General features: G+C 39.8%; 1 protein-coding gene and 1 long non-coding RNA gene across 3 annotated transcripts in view; both read left to right on the top strand.

Annotated features, from left to right (window-relative positions):
* LOC112540428 (uncharacterized) overlaps positions 1-9,284 on the top strand; it is a 37,263-nt gene extending 27,979 nt beyond the window's left edge. Inside the window, exon 3 of the long non-coding RNA XR_003084507.2 lies at positions 8,538-9,284. This is a non-coding gene — a long non-coding RNA (uncharacterized LOC112540428). The remainder of the gene's footprint in view (positions 1-8,537) is intronic.
* Positions 9,285-12,739: 3,455 nt separating this feature from the next.
* On the top strand, positions 12,740-18,773 carry SSR3 (signal sequence receptor subunit 3). 2 transcript variants are annotated; one of them, XM_025165472.2, is made up of 5 exons: positions 12,740-12,861; positions 15,344-15,470; positions 16,510-16,608; positions 17,052-17,183; positions 18,304-18,773. In XM_025165472.2, exons 2-5 carry the CDS (start codon positions 15,367-15,369, stop codon positions 18,368-18,370), a joined length of 402 nt encoding a protein of 133 aa, XP_025021240.1. In that variant the 5' UTR covers positions 12,740-12,861; positions 15,344-15,366; the 3' UTR covers positions 18,371-18,773. The 2 variants fall into 2 exon arrangements, with proteins under 2 accessions (XP_025021240.1, XP_007426362.1); XM_007426300.4 differs by having other exon boundaries at positions 12,752-13,016.
* Positions 18,774-19,337: the final 564 nt, after the last annotated feature.

Consider the following 19,337-nt stretch of genomic DNA (forward strand, 5'->3'; position numbering starts at 1 on the left):
TTTTCCTTTCAGGTTAATGTGTTGTCAAACATATTGTCTGAAGTCATCTTCAGAATTGTCGCTTGTAATTTGCTTGTTCCAACACAAAAAGATGACCCTCCCCCCCTCCCACCCCCCGGGTGCAGATAATATGGCAAGTGTCAGTATTTGGGGCAACTGCCTAAAACTAAAAGGGATTTGTTTCCAAGAAAGATTCTTACAGAATTCTCTTTAGCAACATTGACTGAGATAAAAGGATGGGGTTACAAGAATTCCAGCAACAGAACGTTTTCCATTTAGAACCAACATATCCCCGGGTACATAAAAGTGAAGACCCTCTGACTTTCTTTCCAACAGTCATCCAATGATCTGATATGGTAGTGGGTCTCTTCACTGACAAGAGAGAAGCTTGCAGGTGATTATTTAATAACGGTCTCCTGAATCTTTACTGGGCTGGAAAGAACTATTCCAGCAAGCAGTAGTTGACCTCCCCAGAAGAGGAAGTGGGACAGTGTGAAGGACACATGCTAAATCTTGCTGCAGCTTGTCTCATAATGCTAAAGCAGGGGAGGCTTAGAGGTGAGAGGCTTTGGGGTTGCACAATGGGGTGAGGCTGAGGGTGGGGCCCATATATATCTATCTCCTTATGCACAGTGGCTATTAGCAGGACACAGCAAACCTATTGTCTTATCCAATGGGCCAATCAACCAGGCAGTAGCCATTTTCACAGCTATCCCAGCCACACAGGAACCTGGGAGGCTATCACTTCTCTCCTGCAAAGACTTCCAGATCTGCTCTTTTCCACGTCTCTGAGGTCTTTTCCTGTTGGTTTGGCATTTTGATACAAAATAAAATGCATCCCATTTTTACCAAAAATATCTGCAGAAAAGATTCCTTAGTCTAGGGGAAGGCAGAAACATGAGAAAAAGACTCAGAGTAACTCCACCTTAATTATGCTATCTGTCAATTGAACTGAAGAATTGCTTTGACAGGCTTTCAAGATTCAGTTACAGTATCTTACCAGCAATAAACATTATTCCAGAAATCCAAGTGGTTCTCGTCCCCGAGTGTGTGCTTTTCAGGGCCTGACAGTATTTCAGGTATGGCCAGGTTAACTAGAAGACTGCATACTTCAGTAAATGACCATACTGCTTAGATACTATAAAGTTTAGGTTCATAAAGTATTCCAAGGAAGAGCGGCCACTCAGAACATTAAACTCTTTTGATAGTCAGAATAAAACCATTCAAGAACCTGCTTTTTGTTTTGCTTTATTGATAAGATTCCTGCTGCTTGGGAGAAAGAGCGCCTCTTGATTTATTTTTCTTCTTCTTTTACACCTAACACTTCCTGGCTAGAAGGAAATATGCTATCTGGGTGGCTTTTGTTTTCTTTGTTTAAACAGCAGAGCTCAACAGAAATAATCAGAGCATGCTGGTCAAAGAAGCTGGGGAAAGGGCTTGGCTCATTCTCCCTTTCTCTTGATAAGCTCCCCAGCGGCTAACGATCAAAACCCTGGAGGGTGTTGAAAGGGTCCCCTTGCTCTATCTTCTGAAAACTAGCTGAACAATAAGGCTGAAAATCTGTAGAACTTAGCTAGGCTTCTCAGGGTAGAGAAAGAGGTCCAAGGTCAGAGGAGGAGGTTCAATCCAATTCCCCAGTGCCCCTCAGTGACTGGGGAAACTTCCACAGCTATTGCTTCTCTAGGACTGGAGCCCCAACGCTTATAATATCCTGTGAGAGACACTGGAGGGTTTAGACACCCTTATTAGCTAATTTCATAATCATTCACTGACATGTGTAATGCAAACTTTAGCTTCTGTTGCAACCAATGGGAGGGAAAATATAATCATATTTAAAAAGGCAAAAAAGAAAATCTGGCAGAGTTTAAGATAATGCAGTTCCCTGCTCTTTGGGATGTCTTCCTTGCACTGTGGAAGGACTACTGTACTGAGTGGCAATTTTATACATGCTTATCTGAGTAGTTATGTAAGGGTTGTTCTATCCCCAGGACTGGGAAACTGGTCATCCAAGTGTCATTGAACAGATTGCAAATCAAGAGGAATAAATGGGAAACATTCCTGTAGGGAATTCCTATTGGGTAAAACAAACACTGTGTAGAATTTCTAATAAGTTATACAGAGCAAGAGACCATCAAGCTGTGAGATGGCCTAATCCCTTATTTCTGCTGGATCATTTTAATCTGACCTGGAAAGCGGTAGGAATAGCCTACACTGAGAACAATTAAAAAAAAAAAAAGCTAGAATAGAAATCCATGTTATGCTATTTTGGATCTATTGTCCTGTGAGGGTTTTTTTTTTTTTTTAATGTTATTTTAACAGCTTTCCATTCTGTAATGTGACTAGAGAAAAATTACGACTAAGCAATTTCAGCGAAGAAATGAACAGCACTAAAGTTGGTGTGAGAGCCAGTTTGGTCTAGTGGTTAAGGCACCAGACTAGAAACTGGGAGACCGTGAGTTCTAGTCCTGCCTTAGGCACAAAGCCAGCTGGGTGACCTTGGGCCAGTCACTCTCTCTCAGCCCTAGGAAGGAGGCAATGGCAAACCACTTCCGAAAAACCTCGCCAAGAAAACTGCGGGGACTTTTTCAGGCAGTTGCCAGGAGTCAACACAGACTCAAAGGCACAAAAAAATATATATGTTGGTGTGGAAATTGGCACGTTAGTTGGCATGACCTGTACCCTCCTCCTCCGCCCCAAATAACAGCAGAGGATATATGCATTAACTCCTTAGAAGTAGGATTACTAATATTCTACACACAATTCATGTTAAGAAAATCAGAATATAATGAACACATGGATGTTATGTTGAGGGATCAAATTAATGGATTGTATTTTGTGGTATAACAGAGCAGTTTTCCAAAATATCTTCTACATTGGATTATTCCTCTGGGTGCAGATGAAGGACCTGTTTTTGAACATCAGGAAAGCATTAAGTTAAGAAAGTCTGGGTCACAGTGGCAACGTTCGTATCTCACACTTGTATCACTGGTGTGTTATCAGAAAAAATATTAGATGTGAGGGTTTCATATTCTTGGGAGGAAGAATTATTAGTCTGGTTATTTAAATTCTGTCCAAGCCTCTGTTTCAAGTAGCAGTTTTAGGAGTTTGCATTTAGGAGCTATTATTTAGTTCAAGCATCACTTGTTTGCCTTAAGCAGAGGCATATTATCGTTGAACCTAAAAGTTCCACTTTTAGTTATTGTATTTCATCTTCCATGTGCAATTCAAGTTTGATGGATGTGATGGGCTTGGTGTTTTTAAAGAAGGTTATTGTCAGGATTTTTTCCTTGCAGCTACAGGGCATGGGGGTGGGGATGCTCAAGAGGTGAAGAAGAGGTTCTCTCTAATTATGGTTGTGTTACTTAGTTGTTGTTACTTAGGAGTTGCATTGTTACTTAGGAGTACATTCCAGTGACATTCCAGTGACATTCAGGGCTGTTTCCAGTTGCCTTAGTTCCTTTTCTCAGATGCCTGAAACTGAACTGTGTTTGCATTTTCATTTTCTCAAACACAGCTAGCTGAACTTTGACATGACTAAAAGGGCAGATTCTAAATGACTCAGGCTGCTGTTGTAAACAGTACCCAAAGCCAGGTCCTCCTGCAGATAAACCTACTGCTAAATCACTACTGTATGCAAACCAGGTGATACAGAAAGGCCACCATCCTCCCCCCACCCCAAACCACAGTAGGGAGGGAAACATCATTTTGAAGTTATTTTGAGAGATTAGTTATCGGAACCAGAGGCCGCTTGAAAGCTGGCCTGGCAACTGCTGCTTGTTTTGTTTCGTTTTAAGACAGAGAATAGACTTCCATTCCTCTCGATAGCTATATATTCTGATATAGCCAACAGTTTCTTCGATGTCTACATCATTAACATTAACATTCCTTTACCTTTGGAATTTATGTACCAATTACTTGCTGGTACATACTCATGTCAGAATCAGCCCAAGATTTTCACATTAGGTTTGAAAGTATACCTAGACAGTAACTTTAGCTCTGGCCCCATCTGGTGATGTACACATGAACTTGTTTTGGACAGAAAAGTGCCCCAGTTCTTCACACCAACTATCATTATGTACCAGAGAAAGTCTTCAATTTATCTTGCCTATTCCTAACAAAATCATTATTTCCAATTCACTTCTGTTAGCATGCATTTTTACATGTCAGATACTGTATTGAAGTCTTTAGGAGCTAAATTGCAGAGAAGAATATAGACACCCTTGTTTCTGCAGAGACCTCTCCAACGTAGAGCCCTCAAAGTATGTTGGATTAATTCTCAACATCTTGCAACTTAGCCAACGGCTAAGCCAACGGCTTTTGTTTTGTTGGGAACCCTTGACTGAGGGTGCAAGATTGTACAGTAGGGTCTGACAACTGTTCATAGATGGTAGTTCCTTGATCAAGGTATTGTGTACTGCTTGATTGTTTGTCTGGTGTTAATCCCTGCTTATCTGGGTGTTGATTGCTGATTTGTCTGAATGCCAAGCTTCCAGGAATTCCCTCATATTTTTGGATTTAGCTTTGTCTGAGATGTTCATAGTTTCCCAGTTGAAACTATAGTTAAGTCTGTCCATGTTTTGTGAAATTAAGGAGTTTTCATCGTGTCTTCTGACTGCTAGTTGGTGTTCATGGATGCACTCTGCTAGTCTTCTGTATTCAGACAAGTCAGCCATCAACAGGCACATAGAGATAAACAAAACTTACACCCTATTAAAAAAAAGACAATAAAAAGGAAACAATAAGACCAAAACACCTCCTTGCTAGACAAACAATCAAGCAGTAAACAACAGCCTAACCTAGGAACTACCAAAGAAAAAACAACTCCCCCACCAATGCTGACAGGGCAAGCTACTGTATATAAACAGAGAGCAACCCCACTCCCTTCTAGCACTGAAGATATTACCTAGCGGGTAATTAAATGTCTGCAAGAAAACAACCAAGCTCAGAGAACCCCAAGGACTTCACAGTTCTTTTTAAACCTTCTATAAACCAGGACTTCTGTACATCTGATTCATTTCCCCTTTTGTTTCAAACTAATCATAGTTTTATAACTGTAGCCCTACCATTTTAGTAACTACCCTGAGAGCTTTAATAGCATGGCACCTTCAGGAAGGTTTCCAGCTTCCTGTAACACTTTATAGGTTAGCTGCACCAGTCATCAATACAGACTCCTGCCACAGCCAATCACAGAAATATAAAAGCTACACATGCTTATTCTCCAGCCATTCACTATAGTTAAGACAATGAGTGACACTCAAGGGATTGGCGATATCCGAATTGTGTATGTCTAGATGTCTGTAACACCTAGAAAGCATCCATGTACCCCAACACTGTTTTTAATAAATAAATAAAATTCATCAGTGTCAAGGTATTTTGTGGGATTCCTGAAATTTTCTAAGATTTTGAGCCAGTTGAGGGTGGGAGTTGGGCCATTGTACAAGATTATGCAATTGTAGCCAAAAAAGAAAACCCTTTTATGATATACACTGGATAGTTTATACATCCTTCTTGGCTACCTCAAAATCATTCACTTGGAAGCGTACTTTATTTGAAAATACCTCAGATAACCCCAAATTTTGCTTTTTGTTTGGAAAGTGAAGGTCAGGAGCGTTCCAACTTGCTCCAAGATTTACACATGTGCTTAACTCAGCTAGGTGTTTCCTGTTCTCTTTGAGGCATTGTCAGTTGCAGCTTTTGCTTGTAAAGCTAAGTCTTTCACAAGCTAACTCTAAATTTATATTCCTGATCCCTCTCTTCAGTTACCACTTGTCTTTTAGATCAAGAAGACCCAGGTGAAAGACAGTTTGTGATACTATTGAGGGCTGCAGCGATACAGGGCAATTAAAGCGACATTAGGTCACTTGGACCCTTCAGGGAATGTAAGCATCTCAATCACTTAAAACCTGGCTAGTTCAGTGAGGTTTTTCTCTCTCACACCTTTAAGATAGCTAGGAATGCTTCTTTGGGTGTAACTACTATTGGTCCTTCAAAATTCCCTCCGTCCCTCCCTCCTTCCTCCTCTTCCTCCTCCTCCTTATTATTATCATTACATTACATTACATTACATTACATTACATTACATTACGCAAAATATACACAGATTCAAGAGTATTAACAATATACTTTGGCATCCTAATCATGAAAGGGGAAAAAAGGCCTAAGTAAATTTATACTGTAAATAGAACAACTTCCCCAAATTTGATCTCCATTGTGAAAAGTTTTCTTCCTTATCCTTGGCTGAAAATAAACTAATTCAAATGTTGGCAAACAACGTGCACTGACAGCTTTTGCTGCAGATCAGTTTGTGCAGTGATTCTTTCAGCCAGTCCCTATGTCTGAAAAATTCTGTTTAGAGGCAGCTGCAGGACTGCAGGCTTTTCCCAAAATGATGGAAGGATGTTATGATGCAACCTTCCTTCAATCTCTGGACTGTGAAAGCTTTTCTTCAAGTCCCTCCTTAATAGTTCTCTCCTACCTGCCCCAATGATTTTGCACCTCATGACACACATTGGGTCACTAGCCTCCTTGCTCCCCACCAAATGAGTCCAATAGGTTTTGATGTTAAAAGCTGATTCATAAAAGAACATATACTTCCACAATTAAGTTGTTAGAAATCCTAAATTCTTGACTTCCTGTTGATTCATCATCAGATATCAACCAAAAGTGATTTTTTTAAAAGCTTTGATAGAACTGGAAGAATTTTGGTCATTGTATCCTCTTAAGGAATATGACAATTACTGTATTTTACAGAAATAAGTGGAAGTATTTCTGATAGGTAGCTTGCTTGTAACTATTTTAATTCTTTGTAGAATAAACTGACTGTTACATGTTTATTTACCAAAGGAATCAAGCCTGTCAATTTCCACTGAATAGGTTCAAGGGTCTTTATACATATCCAAGAGCACTTTTTCTTAAAGAGGAAATGTCTGGTTCCTTGGATGAGAGATCTTCTGGAAATGTCAGGGCTGTAGACTAGACTGGGAAGCTGAAGATGGAGTATGTTCTATGGTGTTGCAGAACTTTGTTCTTTCCATATAGACATCCAGATGAAAGTCAACTCAAGGGAATCTCTACCTTTTTATCCTATTTTTGTGGACAATTGTTTATGAGTATGATGTAGCACAAAGGTAGGGCTAGCTAGTAAAGCTGGAAATTCAATAAATCAGATATAACAGTCTTCCATTTCTGGTATGAGATTTATTTATTTGCATTTTGTATGAAAATGAAATATTTCCAAAAAATGTCAAATCACAAAAGAACTCTTTTCCACTCTTTCTCCACCTTGGAGTTTTCTTTGTATAGAGAATCAAGAGAGAAAACACATACATACACACACAGCATGTCTCTCTGCCTCTTCAAATGGTTATTAAACATTTCAGAAGGTCAGGAATTGGTCTGCTTTGGAGGACTTCCACTTAACATTTGAGAAGTCACAATGAAGTTGCTTTGTTACTGGATCAGAGAAATCCCTTGTAATCATATGTGAGCTATTTTTACAAAACTATGAAGAATCAAAAAGTAAAGATGCTGGAGGCAGGGTTTGAAAGCACAATAGACATCTAATGTCTTGCATTCAGACTCCATCGTTTTCTATCCATATTCCATCTGAGTCTGTCTGGACTACAAAAGGTATAACCGCTGATCCTTTGCAAATACTACTAGTCACATGGTAAAAATGTCAGGCAACTTTATTTATATCCCACATTTACTCTGATGGCTCAAGGTGGTTTACATGGAGGTCTCCCCTTATTTTATCCCCAATACAATCCTAATAGGTAGGTTGCATAGAGAGAATGCAAATTTGAATCTTGTCCTCCATGGCCCAAATCAGCACCTTAGCTACTAAACTGCATTCTGCAGCACATCATTTATTTTTACTGAGGAATGATTTGAGCTAGCCCTTAATTCTAAAAATAGAGAAAATATGAAAACACTCCAAAATCAATGTTCATCAGTGTATATTATATGAAAAGAAATAGTGTATATACACACAGAGCTTCACATACTTCCCTACCCCTTTGTGTCCTTTAACATCTATTTTTCTTAAGAAACTATATGGCTTATGATGTGAATGCCAGCCTGCTTGCCAGTCTGGGAATATACATCTCCCCCATCTCAAGCAGCATCTTCATGGGGGAAAGATGCTGTCCCTGTTACATAGGCAGATTTCCCCAGCCCTTCCCCCCAAGTAAAAAAAAAAAAGCTTTTTTCTCATAACAAAATAAGGAAAAAAGGTAGAATTCCAGAGTACTAGCTTAATTGGTCCTCTATCAGGCACCAGAGGGAATGCAGGAATTTGACAAGTATACAGTATATTTTCCCACTTGCTGATTTCTACAAAGGATTTTTAAAACTGTCAGAGAGCCTCTTCTGGCATTGTGGAAAACAGAGAAAAGCTGTCAATAGTGTTTTCATATGGACATTTCACTCTCTGTATTTTCGGAGGAGGATCTATAACAAGATTTGGGGGAGTTCTTTCCCACCTATTTGTGTAAATGCCTGATGTCTTCCACTCAGATAGGCTGGTTTATTTTAAGTTCCTACAGGCACAAGAGTCATCGTTCTGGTATGCTGACAGGTCTTTGGGAATACATGAAAATGAAGTTCCAAGGCAGCTGTGGCACACAAGAATACAGTGAAGGTGGTGGACTGCTGACATTTCCTAGAAACATTGAGCTGAATCCAGATAAGAGACAACACCGTAATTCTACTGGTTTTGTTTTTAAAAAGAAATAATATACTTTGTCCTTGCCTTTGAATACCCTCTGGCTGTTGCAAGCCTGTTTAAAGATGGGAATATCCAGGGGGACAAAAAGGGTAATTGAATCAAAAGGGAATTTTCAAAGTTCTATACATTTTGAGGAAATAGGTAAATGTTTTACTTAGAAACTGCACTGTATTTAGGTTTTATGTGATGCAATCATTTAAATGTGCTCTGCACAATTTAAGGGAATCAGGTTTTCTGCCACCCTGAACCAAACCTCTGAGTGTGCTTTATTTATTAAGAATCTTCAGAAAATCTGTACTATTTTGAATCTCATTCTAGTCTCTTTCTAGTTACCTTTTTTCCTTTTATTTGTAGTGGGCAATGGCATCTTGTGGTCCACTAGGATTCTTATTATTTCTTTCTATAATGTTTTGCTTGATCTATCTCGTTTCATTTACTAGCAGTTCTATTTCTGGACTGGGACAGCTCTGTAATTTATCTTTTCCAACACTGATTATTTGCAGTTTAATATTTAGAGTTTATCTACTTTTTTTTCCTAATAAAGTTTATTGTTCTTCCTCTGTGAGATTGGTTTAACTCTCAAAAAGTGGTGGTGGTAAATTCTCCAGTCATACGCCTAAATGCTATATGGCCAGAAGGTGGTGCTGTAGAACTTTCCCCTTCTTTTCATATTAATCAACAGAAAGGCAGCACAGCTTATGGGAGTTCTCCCACAACCTAGAGTTACAGAGAGGATGCCACATGAAGTGCCCTTGGAAGATAGATGATAGCAGAACTGCCAAGCTGCTACCCCAAAGCAGGAAGCATAATCAGGTGTGAAAACTCAGAGGGCTTCTGGGAAAGGAGGTCTGACACCTTCAGCTGATGGGTTTAGCTGCTCCACTGCAACTTCAATTAGACTTTCAAATATATATAATCATTATGCAAGTGTCATGGTCCTGCAGAGTTTCCAGCCTTCTGAGATGTGTGCTTCTCTGACCTGGAATTCTGAATTTGAAAGAGACCAAGGGATTGATTGAAAGGCTGTTGTGGACCAAGAGGAAAAGGTTTTAAATCCAGAGTATCCAAAGTTTATGACTTTCCCACTCCACACATACACAGAGAGAAGGAAATACACAACAGCCCTAGAACTAGCAGACAGACAGAAAGAAATCATTTAAAATAAACAGGAAGAAAGGAAAACATTAATCCTTCCCTTTTGTGAACTTGGATATGATAGAATTCTTAGCTGCAATCTTATACCTATTTAGCTTGATGTACATTCCACTGAATTGCTGAGTAGATACACATCTGGTTTTAGCATATTTATTTAGAAGTTTGTTTAATAATATTTATAAGCCACCCCAAACTGACAGACTCTGGGCACTGTACAGGAGCAAGCATAACACCACCCTGATAAATAAAACAATCTAATTATATATGTGTATAATATAGGGCCAATCATATCGGGGAAGGGAACATGTTTCAGAATGTGAGGGTTGCTATCAATAAGTCCTGTCTTGTTGTCCAGACTCTACTGATTTCTCATGGCAGAGTCCGCAGCAGGCAGCCTTGACTGAAAACAGGCCAGATCTTCTGTTTCAATCAGGATCATCTGTAGTTAAATCCCCACCCACCTTCTTTCTCACTATCATCTTAACCTCTGATAGTTTTTCTCATAGTCCCATTGATTCTGTTCTGCTGACCTTCCCTGGAGCACTGCAACCACATAATCAGTCAATCAACCTCTGTTGCAACAACAGTTTTTGACAGCCAGTGCCCCCAGAATTGTGCAACTCATTAATACAATATAATACAATAATTCAATAATACAATCCTTCCCTTATATATTCAATATTCAACATACATATTCAGAGCCAGTTTGGTGTACAGATAGTCCTTGACTTACAACGTAGTCGTAAAGTGTGACATCATTTAGCGATGGCAATCCCTGCAGTCCCAGTTGCCGTCATTAACTGAATCCCACAGTCGTTAGGCAAGACAACTTCCTGCCAGCAACCAAAGTCAGTGGGGAAGCTGGCAGGAAGTTGCAAGTCCCAGGCCAGCAGGCAGATAAGTAACTGCTGCCAGGTGGGGGAGGGAGTGAGGGGGTGTGCGGGAGATTCAGGGAGGGTGTGCAAGAGATGCCACACAAGTCAGGGAGGGTGTGCAGGTGGGTAGCTGGCATGTTACAAGCGCAGAGGGGTTGGGAAGGGTGTGCAGGTTGGGGAGACTTACCCCAATGATTTGCGACCTTCCCTGCCGGCTTCCCAGGGAAGCCAGCAGCGAAGATTGCAAATGGCGATCTTGTGATTGTGGGGTGCTTAGCAACTGGTCATAAGTGTGAATGGGTTGCAAAGCACCCATATCGCGATGACATGATCATGGGGGTGCTGGGATGGCTGTAACTCCGAGGACCAGTCATAACTACCATTGTTCAGCACCACTGTAACTTTGAATAGTTGCTGAACGAATGGTTCTAAGTCGAGGACTACCTGTAGTGTTTAAGGTGCTGGCCTAGAAACCAGGAGACTGTGAGTTTTGGCCTCCCTTAGGCATGAAAGTCAGCTGGATGACCTTGGGCCATTCAGTCTCTCTTAGCCCAATCCATCTCACAGGGTTGTTGCTGTGGGCAAAATAGGAGGCAGTATTAAGTATGTTCACTGCCTTGAGTTATAAATAAAACAACAACAATAAACCTCTCAGAGGGAAGTTTTCCTAGGGCTAAGAGTCCAAACTTCCCTCTGACCCTTCCTTCCACCCACATCTCAAATATACTTTTTGCTGCAGTCCTCCCCCACAGAAGCTGGACTTTAAACTGAAAAGTTATCCTTGGTTACCATCTTTGTGTGCCAGCAATAATACCCAATCTTCACACTTACTAAACCAATATATACATTTGTGTGACCCACTCATAAGTAACACCAATGATTAGGTTGGGAAAGAAAGAATATGCCACTTTTAATAATTCCATTTTAATCTCTATATCAAATAAAACAAAAACAAAGCCCTACCATTTTATAAAACAAAACAGTTTAAGTAGAAACAAGGAAAACAAAACACCAAATGGAAAACCTTATTCTTCATGGAAAGGATGAACTTCTCTTGGGTTATGGCCCAAAGACAAAATACTGTTCTTATAGTTTTTTTTTTTAAATATAGATATACGTGAGGACACCACTGACACAATGTTAAAAATGTATTTATTCAGATAAGCACATGACTTGAGGCCAATGTACCTCACACAGATTTGTAGTGGGGAGAAATAGAAGGGAGCATTATGTGGGCCATCTTGAGCTCCTGAAAGAAGGGGGGGGGAGGATATAATTCCAATAAATAAATTTCTCGAAAGTGTGCTTGCTCTGGGCGGGGAGAGCCCTTCTGATTGCCAATCCCCGACCACCTCGTTCCAAAAATGAGCAGCCATTTTCAAACTCTTCAGAAATACCTTCCTGAATCATCTCTTTCCTTCCCGCACCTCAGCGCCATTAGCACAGCAGCCTCTTTGACCGCAAGAAACGCATCGACGGGTTTTAGCTCTACGGCCGAGAGACTCCAGCAGGCTGCCCGCCTTTGTGCTAAGCAAGGGTTGCGCAAGGCCAGCCTCCTCCAAGCAGCTCCACGTGGAGCCCTGAAAAGTCGCGGCTATTCCCACGTGGCGGTAGCGGCGGCGGCTCAGGGCGGGATTCGAACCGGCGCCCTGCCACATCCGCGACGCTCCCTAAGGAGAAGCGTGGCCCCGCCTCCCAGCAGCTCCACTGACAAGCCCCGCCCGTCAACGTAATTCTAAGACACGTCAGCAAAGACCTGAGGACCCGGAAGTTTTATTAACTTGACCAAAGGGTTTTTTCCATACATCTCTGTATACATTATACAGAGCTCCCTCCCCTGTATAAATAGCTTTTTCCATATTTGTTGCTTTTTCGATAACAAAAGCTGCGCTTTTTAGGCAAAAAAAAAAAAAAAAAAGCCTGTGAAGAAGAAAGGCTATAAAATTATCCGCCGACAAGGCGTGACATCGGAAGTACTCGCCGGCGGGCGGCTGTCGACCGGAAGAAGCCCCGCCTCCCCGTCGTGTGCGGCGTGTCTGGCAGTTGGGGAGTACGGTGGCTGCGGGGGGTCACCCCGTTCTGTCTCTGCGTTGTTTCGGGAAGGTGAGCGGCGGTGATGGCTCCCAAGGGCGGCAGTGGCGGGGCTCGGCAGCAGTCGGAAGAGGAGCTGCTCCTGCAGGATTTCAGCCGCAACCTCTCGGCCAAATCCTCGGCGCTGTTCTTCGGCAACGCGTTCATCGTCTCGGCTATTCCGATATGTGAGTGAGGGGAAGGAAGAATGGCGATGGGCCCCCCCTTCCCCTCTCCCTCTCCCTTCCTGGCGAGGTTGGCCGTGCTTCTCAGCCGCCCGCCAACAGGCAGACATTCAGTAGGAGATGACGCCTCTTGTGCCGGTGTAGCGACGTGGAGACGACTGCACCGGTGCCATTTCTGCCCGTCCCATATCTGGGAAAGCCAGAAGAGCCTCGCGTGGGGAAGTATCCCCTAGCCCAGCTGTTCCCAAGCTGGTCTCTGGGTGTGTTGGAGCTCCAACTCTCAACATTTCCAGACAGCTTGAATTGGGAGAAAAGTTGCCCTCGGGGGTCCTCCCCCCCCCCAAAAAAAAGCTAAGGGAAACTTGCACCTTTCCTGTTTTAGATGCTTTTTGGCGTATGAAGCTCTAAGCTCTTGCAACTTCTGCTCCTTGAATGTTAATAATGAAGGGTCAGGAAATTAGCCCGCATTGGCTGGATTGGTGTGATTGAAAGGAGACGTTTGTGCTTTGCTTTAGAATCAAAGGTAGCCTAATGAAAGTACGTTTGTAGCGTGTGCCATTATTACCCTATTATTATATTATTTAGAAGCCAAAAAAAAAGGCAAAGGCAAATGACTGTTTATAAGGAAAACTGCACTGAATTCTTGACCTGACTTCAAGAATGTCTTTATCTTCCTTTGTGTATTGTTTATAAAGATATGTTCAGGCAAATCATGTGTATATGCTACTTGGCAGTGTTTTTCCCTAGCCAATCTGAAAGCTTGTAGTGATTGAAGTTGTGTGGGAGATGGTATTTATAAAATGAATAAATCTACATGTGTTCCTTATTTGAAGGCATTTGCTTATATTGGGATGCATATGGCTTGGAAGTCTTCTTTCTTCCAGCAGCTGTGTGTAAAGTGGAATAAATTCTGTCTTGAAGCAGAAGTCATGTAGCATGATGGGATCTTTCAGAGATAGTGTATTCCCTATTATGTCTGTAATGTGAATAGAAAGCTTTAGATCATGTTACTTCTGGTTTTGTAGGCCAATAGCCGCAATAATTCATGGTCATTGGCCAACAGCATTTGGATTTTCAGCCTGCTTTAGGTGAGATGCTGTTATGAATACCGTAAAATATGGGAAGTAATTATTCAGTTTAGTAGTGTTTGAGAATAATACATTGGAAACATGGAAACATTTTTGTTCCATTAAGTATTATAGGGTTGGTGGATAGTATTTCATGATTAACATTAAGTGGTGTGGGTTGATTTGAGCTTGGGACGTGCAAAACACTTCCCTTTAAATGATTTTGAGTGTGTACAATGAAAATTCAGATTGCAGTCATTTTGGAAGTGTTTTGAGCTTGGAACAGTGTTTCACACTTGAAAACGTGCTGTCTGAAAGTTTGAAACAGCCTGTTTTGCACTTAAAGTGCAGTGTTTTATGAAGATTCCTACTTAAAGTTATTTGCATCAAAACATTTTGCACATTGCTAATTTGAGTCTAATAAATAAAAGTGCAAAAGATAGCTAAATGTGTGTAAATATGAGCAAACAACTAAATGTGCATGAATGATCTAATGGACCAGTAGATGGCATTTCTGCAGATTTCAGTTATCGCTGTAACTGTGTACAGTAGTTCCCTCTTCCCAGCATGCTCAGTTGGCTCTGTATAGTAGTCAGTGATAATGTGGAAAATATAATGTATGATCCAAATCATCTGGGGAGATAGCATTGGCAATCTACACTTGCATTATGCTTGTTTAGTTTATGTGACTCTAAAATTGATTGCTAGCTTAATACGTCTGAATGAGCCAATTTATTCATTCTGTAATATACAGTAATGTTGCATCACATTTCCAGCTTCACATTTTCCTTGTATTTTTCCTTGCGGTTTAATCACTAGAGCACATATATGCTATGTTATATAATGATAGGATAATGGTATAGAAAGTTTAACAAAAACACAATATAATGCAAATTCATCTCATTTTTCCAGTTTAAATGGGGTAGGTTGAACAAAAAGAACATATCAGATTGATATAGGTAGTCCTTGTTTAGTGGTTGTCTCAATTAGCAACCATTCGTTATGGTGATTAAAAAGTAACTTTATGACTAGTCCTTGCATTTACGACCTTTGCAGGTCTGTAAAGCAAAGAAAAACTGATGTAAGATCATAAGTAAGTCACAGTTTCACTTAGTTTAACTTTGTTTAATGACCAAGTTGCCAGTCCCAATTGTGGTTGCTAAATGAGGATTACTTGCAACTGTTTTATCAAAGCTAGTCAACAGGATGTGTTGTATTTGCTAGTAATCAAGTCATAACTATCTTTTAAATCTTTCTCCTTAGGGCTTTACTGGCGGATCTGGCACATGGACCTCTTTCAATCTGCAGTCCTCTACAGTGTAATGACCCTTGTCAGCACCTATTTGGTTGCTTTTGCTTACAAGAATGTGAAGTTTGTTCTCAAGCACAAGTAGGTAGTAATACTGTTTCTCTAAAAATGTACTAAACTGCAAAATATTCTGTCAGTTTTCTCCAGATGAATTTCTACTGGCTGTTAAAAACCATTTCAAATCAGACATGGCATATTCAGTGATAGATATTTTGCTTTGCCTTTGGAAAGATCATTAGTGACTGTCAGAATTAGTGACAGTCATCAGCTTCACAGCCACTGGAATGAGAAGTTTTACAGTGGTTAACTTTTCCATAGAAAAATGTTTTGTACGTTGATTATTAATGCATTCCAGTTGCAAATGCAATATTTGATGCACTTGCAAAATTGAAAATTTAACTGATATCTTTCATGTGATTGTCCTCTGTGTAAAGGAAATGTATATGCTACTGATCTGAATGCTTTTCAATGAAGAATAAAAATATTCTATGGCTGTTACCTTAATCTTTTCTGTTCAAAATTTTCTGGAAAGTGCACATCATTAATAGACATCAAGATTAATTTCCTTTACTTTTAATTTTGGATTAAAAATGCATCTACTTTGATCTAAATATGTTTGATGGAACCCATTACCAGTTGAATATTTCCAGCTATTGTCTCCTATCAGTTGGCATATACTTTTGCTGCTTTTTTATGATCCCAGGAACACTGCCTGGATCTTGAATGAAAGTGAATTGATTGATTGTTCTTCTATCGACATTGCTGAGACTTTCACTTGTTATTGTATAGAGGGGGTAATATTTCTTAGGTGGGAGCTACAGAAGGTATTTTCAAAAGTAGTTTGGCCTCCAAGGATCATAAGGGATGTCCATTTGTACAGTTATGTCAGGATGAATTGGTTTGGGACTTTCTTTGGTCTTTTGAGGGGTGGAGAGAGCTACTGTGGTGGGGAAAAAAGATAGTAGATTATATCTTGAATTTTGGCAATATGTTCTGTGAATGATCTGGGGTCCCTGGGCTGGGGAGCTGTAAGTTGCCAGACCCTGTAACATGAAATTGATCGTAAATGTTTATTTGACTGCTTTTATAAAAAGGTGGGATGTCAATGCTTTCTTTTTAGAGTAGCCCAGAAGCGGGAAGATGCTGTTTCCAAAGAAGTGACTCGCAAGCTTTCAGAAGCAGATAATAGGAAGATGTCTCGAAAGGAGAAGGATGAGAGGTGATTTAGTCATACAATGTTACTTGCTGAGTAATTGGATGCTATTCTTCTCAAACAGACTTCTAAAGCTGGAGGTTTCATTGGAGGTCAACCTGTTAATTCTCACCATTTTATACCTTACTTGACCTGAAGTTGCAAACATGCTTTACTACTATGCTTGCTAATTTGGGGCAGCATAGTAGTAAACTCCTTGATCCCTTGATGAAATAGTGGAAGTGAAGGGATGTCTATTAAAGCTGAATATCTGGTAAACAACGAATGGGAATTTTTGAGCTCCAAAACACACTCATGTGAGAAAATCTACTTTGCTGATAATTAAAAATATCTGTTTTGACATGAAACAATGAATATTTATCATATTTTTTAAAAAACTGCAATTTGGAGACTCTCAGTGCCAAAGCGCTACTATGTACATTAAGATAACCATTTTTTTGCCTTTGCAGAATTTTGTGGAAGAAGAATGAAGTGGCAGACTATGAAGCAACAACCTTCTCTATCTTCTACAATAATACCCTCTTCCTCGTCCTGATCATTGTTGCTTCCTTTTTTGTGTTGAAGAACTTCAATCCCACCGTGTATCCTCTTTTAACAAAAGATGGGTCAAATAGCTTTTTAAGGTATTTGTATCGATAAAGTGTTTCAGGCCAGTAACCTATATAACTCAGATATGGGAAGAACAGGGATGAATAAGTTGTAATTACCATACCAATATTCATCCTATCATAAAAGGCAAAAGGAAAGTCTCTGCAGCTCACCAGTGGAATCCTGCAGTGAGCGAGGAGTCAGTCTCACTGGTCAAAACAGCTTCTTCCAACTGTGTAACTCTTTGAAATTATAAATAATAGAACAGCATGTGTAGAGAGCATTAAAGTATTACTTTGTTAGAAATAAGAGTATATAAAAAAGTCTCAAATTTGAACCATTTTTAATTCAAAGTGCCCTATCAAGTTAAATATGAGTAAACAGTGTGATTTGGCTTCTGAAAGACAAATGTAATCTTAGGCTACATCACTAGGAATATAATTTTCCAATCACAGGAAGTAACTGTTCCCTTATTCTCTCTTTGGTTACACTGCTTCTTGAGTATTGTGTTGTGTTCTGGCCATCCACATTTAAGAAGGGTTCAGAATAGATAACTGAGAATGTTCTAGGAACTAGAAACTAAGTCCTATAAAGGAGTGAAGGAACTGGGTGCCTTTAGCAAAAGCAATGGAGAAAAGATATAATTGCAATCTTTAAATGAGAGGATGTCACAGAGAGGGAAGTCAAGACCTGTTTTCTCTCATTCTGGAATACAGGATATTGAATAATGGATTTTAAGTTACAAGAAGAGAGGTTCAGTCCTGGAACCAATTACTGGTGGGCAGTCTTTCATTGGATATTTTCAGGCATAGGCTAGACAATCATCTCTCATGCATTTATTTTGATTCCTGCACCAAGCAGAGGCCCTTTGAACTCTGTGATTCCTTGATGAGGTTCCATTTCACTGCCAAAGGGAATTGTTGGTTGTTCCCGAGTGTCTTGATTTCTTGCATTTGACATGGTATGGATAGCATTCATGTGTTTATGTGTACTTTGGGGCTGTCCATGGCAGAGTTCTTTTGTAAGACATTTGTTTGCAGTTGCTGCAGTAAGGAATCTTGGCAGGCATATTTACCATCTTAATAAAAATTTCCTTGACTACTGCTTTTTCAGGAATTACATCCTTTCCATCAGTGCTTCATCCGGATTGATTGCTTTATTATCTACAGGCTCAAAGTAAATAGAATTGTTTGAGTAAATGAATTCAACCCTGTCATACCCAACCAGAAGAAGGTTGAATTGCCATTTTTTGTAGATTGGTCTTTTTCTTCTTTTTTTGTAAAAGGTGGGATGAGAATGGGGAACAGTTTTATTATAAAATGATATCATGAAGATGAGGCATTCTAATTTAGGCTTGCAATATGCTTATTCAAAATACTTTTCACCATATTGGGTGACATAGGGATCCAGCTGTATCATTTGAGAAGTTCATAAACTGCATCTGGAATTCTTGATCAGAAGTTTTTGTTACCCTATTCTTTGTTATAAAAAAAAAAAGCTTTGTTTGCTAAAAACAGTGATTATATGCCTCAGCATTTTGTAACTATACTTTAATAAAGCTTTTTAAGAGGTTTTTATTTTTATTTATTTGTAATAGAGTAAATTTGTTAATATATTTTTCTCTCTCCAGTGACATTTTACACCTGATTGCTTGGAAGTAACTCTCACTCTGTTCAAATTGGTTTCACCCTGTAAGTGAGTGAAAGATTATAATTGCCAGATGCAATCCTACAAAGATGAATTTAGCAGTAAGATGCAATGGTTTAGTAAGATTTATTCCTTTCTCAGTTAGAACATACTTATTGGGAAATACATGTGGGATGGCGCTACTGTGCTCATGTCCTGGTTGTAGGTTCCTTTTGGTATCTGACTGGCTAGGGTGGAAACAGAGCGCTGACCTAACTAGGGTTTTGATGCAGTATATTCTTTGGGGTTTTAATTATAGTTCTAGGTTGACTCAGTTTGCTGGTAAGCAGTGTTAACTGCATTGCTTTCAATATTGATGTGAAAACTCCTTGAAACTAGTCTTGTTTTGCTAAGCCAAGCCTATTGATTACAGTAGAATACTAAAAGAAATATTTAAGTCTTTAGTATGTATTTTAAAAGATAACTCCTACATGGTAAAATAATGTGCAATTAGTGTAAAT

This window comes from Python bivittatus, unplaced genomic scaffold, assembly GCF_059951505.1.
Source record: "Python bivittatus isolate LINGU-HERP-01145 unplaced genomic scaffold, Pbiv_v1 ctg000980_np1212, whole genome shotgun sequence".
Classification (NCBI taxonomy): domain Eukaryota; kingdom Metazoa; phylum Chordata; class Lepidosauria; order Squamata; family Pythonidae; genus Python; species Python bivittatus.

Coding starts and splice junctions, on each gene's coding strand:
- SSR3 (XM_007426300.4), top strand. CDS start 12,875: ATGGCTCCCAAGGGCGGCAGTGGCGGGGCTCGGCAGCAGTCGGAAGAG. Junction 15,471..16,509: donor AAGTTTGTTCTCAAGCACAA/GTAGGTAGTAAT, acceptor CTTTCTTTTTAG/AGTAGCCCAGAAGCGGGAAG. Junction 16,609..17,051: donor CGAAAGGAGAAGGATGAGAG/GTGATTTAGTCA, acceptor TTGCCTTTGCAG/AATTTTGTGGAAGAAGAATG.